General features: G+C 36.8%; 1 protein-coding gene across 2 annotated transcripts in view; it reads left to right on the top strand.

The window, feature by feature from the left end:
- ALCAM (activated leukocyte cell adhesion molecule) overlaps positions 1 to 13,242 on the top strand; it is a 127,982-nt gene that overhangs the window by 103,708 nt on the left and 11,032 nt on the right. For both annotated transcript variants that reach the window (XM_067300849.1, XM_013950178.2), the window contains exons 7-14: positions 499 to 626; positions 2,314 to 2,443; positions 8,559 to 8,671; positions 9,590 to 9,725; positions 9,812 to 9,945; positions 11,523 to 11,655; positions 12,387 to 12,425; positions 12,718 to 12,835. In XM_067300849.1, coding sequence (XP_067156950.1) covers positions 499 to 626; positions 2,314 to 2,443; positions 8,559 to 8,671; positions 9,590 to 9,725; positions 9,812 to 9,945; positions 11,523 to 11,655; positions 12,387 to 12,425; positions 12,718 to 12,835 — 931 coding nt within the window. The remainder of the gene's footprint in view (positions 1 to 498; positions 627 to 2,313; positions 2,444 to 8,558; positions 8,672 to 9,589; positions 9,726 to 9,811; positions 9,946 to 11,522; positions 11,656 to 12,386; positions 12,426 to 12,717; positions 12,836 to 13,242) is intronic.

Below are 13,242 nucleotides of genomic sequence, written 5' to 3'. Positions count from 1 at the left end.
CAGCATATAGAATAGCCTTGGTAGAGTTGCTTAGTTCGTGTTTATTTCTTTTTAATGCAAGAATACTATTATCTAATGTTAATGAAGGGTGCTGAGAGCTTCAGTTGTTTTTTCTGATGCTGCAGTCATCTAAACAGCAAGCTTCATAGAGGACAAGTTAATCCCTCATAATGAAATCACACTGTGAAATTGTCCCTACTGATCAGGGTTTTTTCTTTTTAAACACACGAAATAGTTGTCGTCATTCCTATTTCAGTTATAGATACTTTGGTGAATAAAAATGGGTTTCTATATAATAAGGCTTCTTTGAAGCTTTTTGACTGGGATAAATTTGGAAAGTGTGATTAACTTAAGTTCTTCTATAAAATATCTACACGTGGACATACCCTCACCTGCTTCATGATAAAATTGTGTACTCCTTGGACATGAGTACTGTATGCATAATGTTATTGTAAATTTTTTTGCAAACGCTATTAAATGTGCATGTTATTTTCACAGATCCAACAGAGAAGGTGACTATTCAAGTGCTGCCACAAAGTAGTACCATTAAAGAAGGTGATAACATCACTCTGAAGTGCTCAGGGAACGGTAACCCTCCTCCACAGGAGTTCCTGTTTTACATTCCAGTAAGTTTTGCCTCACCTTTACTGTTTACTGAAATAGTTTGTATCATTCCTTCCTACAGACATTGCTGCATGTCACCATATATGTGATTTTATAACAAAGGAAGGAAGGAAGGAATTTGATGTGACTAAAATGGAAGATAGCTGTTGGCCTTTACATCAAACTCTCGCAGAATGCCTCACCTGAGTTAGCAAAGTATTCTTTAAAAACCTCCCCCCCACACCCTGGCCCTGAAATTTTCAGGGGGTTAGACCTACTAAAATTGTTAGTCTTCATTTCTCATCATCATATATTTTGAGTAAAAAGTGGTTTTGAGAAAAGAAGTTTAGCACCTTAAATGAAATCATCTCATCTGTTGTCATTAACAGACAAAGATCCAGCAGTAAAAGTATAGGAAATTAAGTCAGCCATTTTTTGGACCTTCACAGATGAATTTTTGTGCAATTTTTATTTGTTTAAGTTGTTTTGTGGCATGACACCACAAACAAGAACTAGTGTGTCAGCACAGGAGCCAAGCGTAGAACAAATCTGCCAGATGCATAAGATGAGAATAAAGAAGAGGAAAAAAAAAATTCATTAATCTTATGATTGCTGAAACCTGCAGACAGATGTGGCTTTATATTCTAAGATTCCTACCTTCTTCCCATGTCCTGCTTCTCTCTCCCCTGGCTTATATCCATTTTTGTTCCTATTGCAGTAACGAGCAGAGCTGATCTGGAGAGAGGGCAAAAGAGGCAGCATGCTTTCAAGTGTTTCTAAAACAACATGTAGCTCTTTGAACATAACCTCATCTATTTTGGACTCCTGGCATCTTTGAATTACTGAAGAGTAGCAAGGAAGAATAGCAGCTGAAGTGGTCTTACCTCAGAATGGCCATTTAGGTTCAGTGAGAGCAGAACTGAGGCTTCCAGTCAACTGTCCTTTAAATTAAAGTCATCCTAAGAATTCACTGTATGCTGGGAAGAAGTGCATGGTATCTTTCCTTGCTCCATGATCACACTGAGCAAGCTGAACATCCCAGTTTGTCTTGTCTGCTACCTGAAATTAATCCTTTCACTCAAGGGGAGCTGGAATTGCTGATTTCTTTGCAAGACGCATGGGTATTATGACAGGCACGGTAAATCTCTTTCTGGGTTCAGAGATATGAATGAATTAGAGGTTCATTCTACAGTTGTTTCAAAAGCTGGTCGAAGTCAGCGGTTGTAATCAAGTGGGAACTGAACAGCTTTAACTTCATGAAACATGAACAGATTTCACTTCATGATTTTTCCTAAATGAAATGTATCATTTTAGATACAGATTTAGAAACACAATTTCTTTTGCTGTGGTGGTTTCTTATAACACCCTTATAAGTAGACTGTTTCAGGCTTCTGTTTTCTTATCTTCTTCCTGTTAAACTTGTAGATTCTGTATTTTAACATCTTCTTAAAATAAGGCTGGTCATTAAATTAAAAGAGAAGTTTTTAATTGTTGGAGTGGTTTTTAAAACTATGCAGTCAATCAGAAAATAAACCTTAGTATTTTTAGTAGATGACTGCACTTCAATGATGCTAAATCTATATGTATTTTATATGCTAAATCTATTTGTATTTATAGAATTTCAGGATTCTTATAATTGAAAAATCCTCAACAAAAATAAATGTTTTTAGTAGGCTTGTATGCAATAAATATTTCGTTTTCCATCCATAGGGAGAAACAGAAGGCATAAGAAGTTCAGATACTTATGTAATGACAGATGTGAGACGAAATGCAACAGGAGAATACAGGTGCTCTCTGATGGACAAAAGCATGATGGACTCAACCACCATCACTGTACACTGTAAGTCATTGCATTTTGCACTCCTAGTTAGGATACAAACCTGTCTTGTAGCTTCTGGGTTGATCTCTCTCTGCTTTACTTGTGGGTATTTGTCCAGTTAACCTACAGGAGAAGGGTGTTGTGGCCTGTCTGAAGTCCTGTCAGGTTCTTTTTTTCCCCTCCCTCTTCTCTCTCTTTTTGCCCCTCCCTGTTGTGTTTCTGTTTAAAACTTTCTCACTTCACGGACTTAGATACAGACTCACTTTATGAAACCTTGGTATAGTATATGATACTGTTGCACTGTCATGCATAGTGCAAATTCTGATGTTTTATAAGTGTCAGTCATGTGAACATACATAGCAAACAGTTCTGCTCCAACCCTGTCTTTGAACATACTGAAACACACAAGCTGTCACACAGTGGTATCACTCAAGGTCATGCTTCAAAGTCAAATTCACATTAGTCTAATATCCTTTCATCTTATCTCAATGAAGTCAGCATATAAGGAATTCAGAGAAGAGACTTAGGAATTTATTATGTCATATAGTTGAAGTTTCTTTTTTAGCCTTTCCCAGAATCATAGGACTACAGAGCTTGGTAAAGTTCCTTTAACTGGATACTCCCACTCCATAACTGGTTGCTTTTAATCTTCCCTTTATGTGAGAAAAAAAAGAGCAGGAACTCTTTTAAACTTTGAAATCCTATCACAGGCTGTGAAATGAGACTCAACCCAATTGTGATAGTTTTCCCTGGGAGCACTGATGGTCTGTAGTCTTCCCAGTAGCATACCTTTAATAGTTTACAAATTCAGAGGGACATGTTTAAATGTTCCCACAGTAGTTATACTTTTTACAAAAAGAAACTTCACATACAAAAATACACAGCTGTAGACAAAAATAATAGATGTCTAGATGGATTTTTCCTCTTCACTATGATGTCAGTCAGTCTTTCAAGTTCACAATCTACCTACTTGCACAGGAAATCCCAAAATTCAGCTTTGTAAGACCCAGCTCAGGTTGTGGAGGAAACCCGTTGCTGATAGTAGATGGGATGGCTCTGTTCTGAGGTGCCTTCTACATGAATGAGAGCCATCAGATTTTAATGTCGTCTTTGTCCTTGGCCGGGGATTGCTTAATGCAGCCCTGGCAGGAGGCAGGAGTGCCAGGTAGCCCACCAGTTTCCATTCAGTACACGTACATAAACTGCATACAGTAACTTCTTAGGCTGCATGTAAATTCCTGAGATCATAGGAGACTCTCAGTCCTTGGTGCAATTCTGAGTGTCTGTTTTCCTTCATGCACCTGTATAGCCCCTTTGATTCCTATACTCTCTGACATCACAATTTTACAAAAGTACTACATGAAAACGTAGGCATTACGTTACTGTTTGCTTTTCAAAACAGTTTTATCTGATTATATAACCTTTCAATTTCATTGACTGTCTACTTGTCTTAATCTACCATACATTATCGTGTATACTCCTACTGCATCTGCTGATACCTAGTCCACACTGTAAGCTAAACTGACACAGCATCTTTCAGTCTGTTTTCATGCTGAAGTCTGACTCTTAAACCTACTTTGGTCTTGTGTTAGGTATACTTTTTATGATTGGCTGTCTGTAACTGAACACACTATTCCAAGAGATACTTGATTCACAGCCTAATAGAATTTGATGATTTCTTTAGTGGTGTCTTTTTATTATTCTACACTTCACTGCTATAACTGTGTGCTTGTTTTTTTTCCTGAGGAGATACAACATAGATAGATTATACCTGTATATGAATAATGACATTATTTTATTTAATGAACATTTTACATTTAATAAGGTCATCTGCTATTTTACTACCCATTCCCTTAGCCAAGGATCAGGGTATGTTAGCTGCAGCAGTACAGAGCTCTCTCCAGATCTATCTGCCCAATGCTGAGGGCAGCTTGGGTGTCTTCACAGCATAGTGTATTTTGCTGGGTACAAAGACCTTGTCAATATTTTTTCTGTGGTATAAAACAACCCCTTTATTTTACTCAAAGCGGATTGCATGACTACTTGGACTTCCACAAATAGTTACTCTAGAGAATGACTTCTTCAAATCCAGTTTATTTATAACAAGCCAGTTTTCATTTCTCTGCTATTTTATGTGCATGTCAGAAAAGTTTTACCATATGAGAGAAGCATATATTTTCTTGATAGAGGTCTTTCCAGTGTTGGCAGCTAGTGCAGCTACTCAGAACGCATAGATACCAGCTAGCACCCTGCCACCTTACTCCAGTCTTTTTTTTCCTTGAACACCTCCATCCTCAGTAAAACCTTTTCTTAAGTGAGGTACAGTGGCCTGGAGCACTTCTGTAATTCCTGAATGCCCATATCTTTGCAGCTGTGTGACAGAGTCTGTCTTAAAGCTACTTTGGTGTTTTGCCTTATGCTGGTCTAAAGCATTTCTGCAGCATGTCCTGTTGTAAGGAGAGGTCTTCTGAAGAAGTCATAAAATCCACAACTGCTTTATAATATCCTCTTCCCTCTTTCTGCTGCTTTCTTTCACATAGATTTTCCAGTATAAGCCAATAATTTTTAGTACTTTCTGCTTTTAATATACTTACTTATTTTTGGTGTTAGATCTTCTGAGTTCTTATGCCTTCCTGCTATTCTTTTCCTTGAAATAATACTTACTAACTCCTATTAAATCCTACTGTTTTCCTTCTTTTGCTTTATTGCTTACTTTTTCACATAGGGATGAGTATTCCTGTCTATGATGTTACACTGAAAAAGCTTTCATTCTGAGCTTAGGGCTTTTTATTTCCTCACTTCTGATCTTCAGATTTTGATTTTCATGAAAAACGAGCAATATAATAATTCTTGTTTCCATCTATGAGTCCATTTATAGTAATTTTTGTTACATTTCAACTATAGCACTTGTTCCCAAACAGGTTTTACTGAGCAGTGTAGATATGCTGGTTCCTTTCAGTGGCTAGGTAGGGAAAGGTTTTTGCTGGTATTAAAATATATTAGCACTTTATAGCCCTTAAATATTTTTATAGCAAAATAGTCCAACTCTCAATACCAAGGATATTGTTTCTTTTTTCCCAAGTGGAATATATATTATGAGATTGACAGAAAGCTGAACGTCAACATTAAAGCATCTGAGTTACCCATCGTAGTTAGGGAAATACTGTATTCGTGCAGGAAGTCTTTGCGGGGAGGGATAAGGAAGAGTCTCTTCCTCACCCACAGAGGTTGTGACAAACTGGACAGCCTTGGTTCTCACCTCCTCAGAACAGAGGTGGGATCTGTGGAGTGAGGTCCCAGACTGCATGATATTTCTGGTAGTCTTTTCTTGTGCTACAGACATATTGAAAATACAGGAGAAATCATCTTTTGAATGATGTGTGGAAAAATTTTCTATTCTCAGTAGACTAGGAGAAGTTTCTGGCTCGCTGATACTATACTTGGAGTGTTCAGATTACATGCAAGTGCTGTGCATAGTTTTCCCAGTTGTAGCATGGTATCCCATCTGAGACCTCTTTAAAGGCTGGGAGACAGACCTACGCATGCAATACAGCTTATAAAACCAAACATTAGAAATGTTTGTTCTAGCCTTTCTCATATTAATTCCATACCTCTCACATATGACATGGTAATATATGCAGAATGCACTCTTTGCCTCTTTCCTGTGCTACTTGGTATGCAAAGACAGTACTGACATCAATGCAAGACTTCAAGTGAGACCACATTAAGAGCTAGCATATATTGAAAATGGTGCCTAATGAGAAGTTTTTTTACAAAGAAAGTTTCAAAGCCAAAACCAGAAATGTATGGAAAGTTCTTGCAACCAAGTTTTTCTTTAAACCACTCAGAAGATGAATTTTGACAGTCTTCTGTATGGAAGAAATATTTTCCCCTCATACTCCTGTACCCAGCACAGATTACTTACTAATGAAGCATATAAGTAAGTTGAGAAGTAAAAGTATCTGTATCACATTTCTTTGTGGACCCTACAGATAAACTGGCAGAATATTAATCCAAATCAAATTGCTCTATGGAGATTTCCTAGAGGGAATCCAATGCTAAACAGAAGCTTAATTCCATACTTGCCTCATAAATCACCTTACAAATTCTGCTCTGAGCTATGCAGTTAGTCTTGTGTATTATAAATTTGCCTGAACTTCTGTAATAACCTACAGCACTGTGCAGGAGGGACTGAAGTCTCAGTTATGCCACCAAAAGGGAGGGGACACAGGCATGTTACCTAGAAAGAAGACTGGATTGAAGGATTGCTCTGGGCTGAGTGTCAGTCTTGCCTGAGATGAAGGCCAAAAATTTAATGAGTTCCTGCTTCCTGTGATGTGTGTGACAGGAATTCCTCTTGAATGATCTTCTTGATCTCTTGAGTTTGAGGTGTTATCCTGCTTCAAAGAAATAAAGGTTTAAGCAGATGTTGAAAGAGAGTCACCCCAAGAAAACAATTCTTACATTTTTCTTCCACCACCCCTCTACCATGGTAGTATGTAGTCAAGAGTAACAGAGCAGAAAGAAAAGCATCCTGTGAGCCATCTGATAAAATATACACAAATATTCACTAGCTGAGTCATTTTTCTTCTTGTGGAAGCAATGGTAAAGTCTGGAGTATCTTGTTAGTTTGGTTGGGTTTGCTAGTTTGTTAGTTTGGGAAGACAGGGGGAGGAGGGACAAGACATCCTCTTAAAATGCAGGGAAAAAAAGCTGTTTTCCCTCTTGGGTAAGATCTTTGCTTTATTAGTCCATAGGTGAAGGTACAGCTTTGTGACCCTCTGAGACTAGGCATTAGACTTGTAACACAGGTATTAATGAAGACTAATAGTACAGAATGGACCCTAGTTTCTCCCTGAAATCCTGCTTTCGATTATAATAGAGTTCCCAGGGCAACCACTGAATGAAATCAGCAGTCGTTTGCTGTTTTTTTTTTTTTTTTTTTTTTTTTTTTTTTTTTAAAGGAAAACTCACTGTTTTCCCTTTCCTCTACCAATTGTGGTTTTGCCTCAGGCTTTTTGTAGCTCTGCTTAAAAGCTAGAAGAATGTTTTGCAGTCCATTTCCAGCAAGTACTATGCTCATGATGAAATTCTGTGTGCTTGTCACTTCAGCTATTATTTCCTTGTGTGTGTGTGTATCTGTAAAAGTAAGTTGACCAGGCAACTTGGCTTTCAAGTCAAGGCACTGTGCGAGGGGAAGCAAAATAGACATTTAACTTGGCAAACTCTGCTCTTCTTTCAGTGTAGGATTTTTGTGAAAAAGCAAGCATAAGCCAGCCAAATTCATATACTAGGAAGATCTAAAACAGTGTTTCCTGACCTTTCCATTATTGTGTCTCACCCTGCCTAGTGCTAAACACAGCTATCACTGACTCCTTACAATTTCCCTGGAGCCAAAATAGGTCAGGCAAAGCTTGGACTCTGAGTTGCACAGGGATAATGGAAAAAAAACTGTTTTTTAAGGTTAGGAATGAGAAGAAAGGAAGCCAATGGCCTCATGTGTGGCCTCCCAACCATGTATTTCAGTCTGGCTTGCCCATTCAGTCAGTAGCGTGTCTTATCCACCCTCATCCTCTTCAAAAGCTTCTCCATATGCTCAGCATAAAAATGAACTTGCTTTATCAGATTCCAAAACTTCACCTTTTGTCCTCTCACCCTCTTTTTCACACTTTTATAAGTAACTGTTTGAATTAATCTGGGCCCCACCTGCATGAGTCCTCCCCTGAAACTACATTCCTGCCTGGCTCTTAACAACCTATGCTCAGAGCAATCTGTGCTTCCCCTTTCAAGAAGCACGTACTGCTATTTGAAGAACTCCTGCAGCTTCCTGTATCTCCTGTATCATTCTTTCAGTAGTACAAAGTGGAAAAAATCTATCCATTTGTCTAGTGATTAGTGAGGTTTCTCTTTTACTTTTAGCCTGTAATTGCACCAAAAAGGTTAATGTTCTACAAGGCCTATTTTAGAATAATCTCTGTCTTCTTCCTGACTTCTAAAATTGATTTAGATTGTATTGAAAAAAATGAAATTGTGAATTTAATGAGTGCAATTAGTCACATTTTCTTTCCTTGTTAAGCCTTTGAAATGAGCCAGCATTCTGAGATTAGCCTTTTGATAAATGTTCTTTCTGTCTCAGATTTGGATTTGCAGCTTACTCCTAGTGGAGAAGTCACAAAACAGATCGGAGAGGCCCTGCCTGTGTCATGCACGATTTCTTCTAGTAGAAATGCAACTGTGTTTTGGATAAAGGTCAGTAATTCATATACTTTATCTAAGTATTCATCTCTTCAGATTGCTGCTGTTACTTCAGTGTTTTGGAAGAGGAAGCCATTTTCATTGGACTTGATGTAAAGGATATGTTAAAATGAGTGTTATTGCTAAAATAAGAGATACTGACTCAAGTTGATGATTAAAAATTAGTTACTGTAATTTTTGCATCGATTTTTCAAATGCAGAGAAATGATTTTGGATGCCTACTGTAACACTTACAAAGATCTAGGTTTTTTTAAATGGTCTATACAAGGCCCTTGAGAATCAATTTCTGCTTAGAAGGGTAGCCCCATTGGAGGAATTTGGATTTATTAATCACTCTCTCAGATACAGACTTCTGTTTTTGTCTTGCTTCCAGTAAACGTGATAAAAGGAAAGGCAGGCTGAGAGATTGGATGTTGGCAACTGGCTGTTTAGTGGCTGGTGAAAAAGATCACTTACCATAGATCGTGAGTTTAAATCAAACCTGTATTGATAGAAACCAAAAGAAGTGATATCTAATAGTTGTTTAGTAGCATATGTTGATCTCATAAGCCTGGTCCCTAGGGGAGAGTTGTTTTTTTCTGTCACAGTTTGTACCACTAGTATTTTTGGCCATTGTACTAGAGAGGCCTGGAATAAACAGTTGATCCCATCTATGCCCCTTTTTTTGAAAGTGAAGTTGTTCCAGAAGAAGGGTCATGGCTTAAATAACCTTCAATGGTTTCTACTTTTCATGCTGTTATGTTGCTGTCAGCTGAAACGTAATTATTAATGGGGCAAGACTTTAGCATTAAGGGTCTAATACAATCTCCAGCAAAGCACATGAAGAATTCTGCTGAAACTCATCATACTTTAAATTTAGAGATAATGTTTTCTGAGTTAGAATTCATGGAGACTAACTCCTCGCTTTATCAGGACAATACCAGAATGCAAACAAGTCCATCATTTTCAAGTCTTCAGTATCAAGATGCTGGAAATTACATCTGTGAAACTACTCTACAGGAGGTCGAAGGGTTAAAGAAAAGCAAGACACTTAAACTTATTGTAGAAGGTAAGGGAGCAACATAGCTACGATTATTAATTGTCTTGTTCAGTGTTACATTAACAAAATGGTTAACTATAACATTGTTCTTTTAGGAAAACCTCAAATCAAAATGACAAAGAAAACCAACACAAATAAAATGTCTAAAACAATTGTCTGCCATGTGGAAGGTTTCCCCAAACCAGCAGTACAATGGACAGTTACTGGTAGTGGAAGCATCATAAATAAAGCAAGTATCTTTCCTATTAACCTATTCACAAAAAGATAGGTGCATAGGAGGTGTGACCTAAAGTCAAAGAAAATTTTCCAGGTAGTGAGATTAACGAAACTTAGTGTATTTCATTTATCTAAGAGAAGGCTGTGATCACTGTACCTACATGGATGATTTCTGATGAAAAAGGGCTTTTGAATGTAGCAGGTGAAGGCACAGAAGATCCACTGGCTACAAGCTGGAGCTGTAGGGGAAAAGAAAAGATTGGAAATTAAATGTACATTTTAAATGAGGGTACTTATCCATTTTATCTGGCTAATGTGGTGATTTTGCCATTGCATAAAGACTTACAAATAATGATGGAACTATACAACTTATTTTAGAAAACAGGTACTTGATATAGGCATTGACTGGGGGAAATGCTATGGACTGTGGTAAGTACAAGTCAGAAAATATGGTCAATATAGTCACTCTAGACCTTGCAATTTTCATCCTGATTTTTGTAATTGTTTTTCTATGGTTATACCCATTGTTTTTCATTGGTAAGAGAACCATAATGCAGTCATCCTTGGGGAGAAAAAAGGAATGCCCAAATGCAGCAGGAAAAATACCTGGAAAATAAGCAGTCTAAAGCATTTTCATATTGATTACCAAATCACATACGAAGCACTGCCACATTTTGCCTTAACAGAAGAAATAAATTAGGCATCTATACAAGCAATCAGAGACTGGAAGTGCAATGCATAGTCCTGTAGATTTCATTAATCCCATTAGGTTTTGCTTTAGCCCTGTGAAAATTATGTGTGGCTGTAGTGAGCAAGTATGCAAGGTCAAAATTTTTCCATTCACTGCAGCTATAGGGCAGGAATTGTCTTGAAGCTATATAAATAATTGACAGTATTTTTTCTGGAGATTGTATTAAACTAAGAACGATGTACAGCAAATTTAAGGAACAGCTCCATGTCACTATTACAGCCCATACTGCAGGTACTACTGAATACATACAGCCTGGCAAAACAATACTTAAAGTAGAAACAACTGAGGACTCTGAATGCCAGAAAGTGGAAAATTTACAGTGATTATTCTCATTATAAGGGCATAAATGAAAAATAGTGAGATTGAGAGAAGTGAAAACTTAGAAGCTTACTTCTGAATCTTTCCAGAAGAATTTTATCTCTTAGAATATTTTAAAAATAGTGCAAAGAAACAAAAGCAAATACTGAATGTGCTTAACTTTCTTAAAAAAAAATGCCTCTTTATCAATAGTCTTGCAGTACACAGTATACAAAATGCAGATATAACTGGATATCTTAGCCAAAGTATTTTCTTGTAAATACTCATGTCACCATTTAATAAAATCACACACACTTTCAATTGTATGTGTAGTGCTGCATGCAGTATTTTCCTTTACTTGATATTTTAAAAATGAGTTACTCTCTTTATTTTTTTAAAAAGTAAAATATTAGTTGATAGCAAATTCCTTCCAAACATCTCCAGTGTGTAATACAGGTAGTACATCTGTTGTTCTTTGCATTTTCAAGGATACTAATCCTTTTTCTTTTTTTCTTTTCTTTTTTTTTTTTTAACCTTTTCAGACAGAGGAGACCAAATATGTTAATGGAAGATTTTCCAGTAAAATTGTAATTGCACCTGAAGAGAATGTGACTTTAACTTGCATTGCAGAAAATCAATTAGAAAGGACTGTAACCTCCCTGAATGTCTCTGCTAGTGAGTGTCTTCTAAAGATCATTTACTTAAAGTTGTAGTTTCAGATAAAGTATCCACCTTCATACCCATGTGAAGAGTAGGTCTGCATAGTACTGATGGTGTTAAGGTGTTCAATCTTTATGCTTGTAAAGTCAAGCGCTTTCTGCTTATAAAGTCAAGCAATTGGAAAACCAGCCTGGATTAGTAGTACATAGACTTTATTGGTCTGGACTGGATGAAGGGATTTAGTCGTCTTCACTGTGGCTAGCTGTCTCACATGCGCAGTACGTTATTTATAAGAATTGTTTTTCATTTCTTACTAAATGATCGTCATCTTGTAGTCTCCCAATTTCCAGTTTATCATCACTGGTATGACTTGATTCAGAACAGAATTCAGCCATGCTGAATTTTAATTAAATGTCTGTTTTCAGTGATGAAAGGTAGTGAGAAGCTACTGTTTGTGAAAGGGTAATATGGAAATGCATAGTCAGAAGTATTTATGAGATTAATATTAAAGTTTTTGAATAAAATTCTTCAATATGATATATTACAGCTATAAAGCAAAGATTCCTGCTTAAAGATGAGATTAATTACCTTGTTTTTTGGCAAACGTTGCATTAAGTTTCAGTATTTCTGTCACTGCTGTAAATAGACAACTATTTTGATAAATACTGCAGCATATGAAAAGAAGGTGACTTTCTGGTATCAACACTTTTTTTTTTTTTATTTCATTTTAACTTTTTTCATTTCAGTAAGTATTCCAGAATATGATGAGCCAGAGGATAGAAATGGTATGTATGTCTTTCCATCTCCCTAACCCTTTCTTTCGATTGCCTTAGTTCAAGACATATGTAGAGTCACTGAACAATTTACACAGTGCCTCACAGCTGGACTTGATTTAAAATAGCTAATGCAATGATTGGCTAAGAATGTGACAGATTTGAAGCTTTAAATATTTTTAAGAACCATGCTTATACTTTTTTCACTTTCTGACCCCCTTTCCTGTTTTGGAAGATGATTCTGTAGAAATTGTGTAATGCTTTACTTTATGCTCACCTCATTAACTTTTCTTCTTTGCTTCAGATGACAACAGAGAAAAGGTTAATGACCAAGCAAAGCTAATAGTGGGAATTGTAGTCGGTCTTCTGTTGGCTGCTCTGGTTGCAGGTGTTGTCTACTGGCTCTATGTGAAGAAATCAAAGTAAGAATTTATGGAAAATTTGATACTAAATTTTATAAAATAATCATAAAAGGAACATATATTACCTGTTTTACTTCCTGCAGCATTTCAGTAATCTGAGTGGGGAAAAGTTGTTACTGTCAATTAATTGAATATAGGAAGGAAACTTGCTACCTCTATGTGGCATGTCCTAATGTTTAATGTGACACATCTCTTGGAGGTGGGACTCCTAGACTTTTCATATCTCTTTCCCTGTCCAGTCACATATAATGAGGCTTTGTTTCCAGACAACCAAGTGTGTGCCAATTCCTGCCTGTAAATATTATATCTGCTACTTAGCTGTGGGATAGCACCTCTGTGTGGTTTCATTGATGCTAGAAACTGTCTTCACTTACAAGTTTGGTAGTTCGTATGCTTTAAAAATGGAA

The sequence above is a fragment of the Apteryx mantelli genome, chromosome 1 (assembly GCF_036417845.1).
Source record: "Apteryx mantelli isolate bAptMan1 chromosome 1, bAptMan1.hap1, whole genome shotgun sequence".
NCBI classification, from domain to species: Eukaryota; Metazoa; Chordata; class Aves; order Apterygiformes; family Apterygidae; genus Apteryx; species Apteryx mantelli.
The sequence above is the reverse complement of the archived record's forward strand: the minus strand, read 5'-3'. Positions and strand labels throughout refer to the sequence as shown.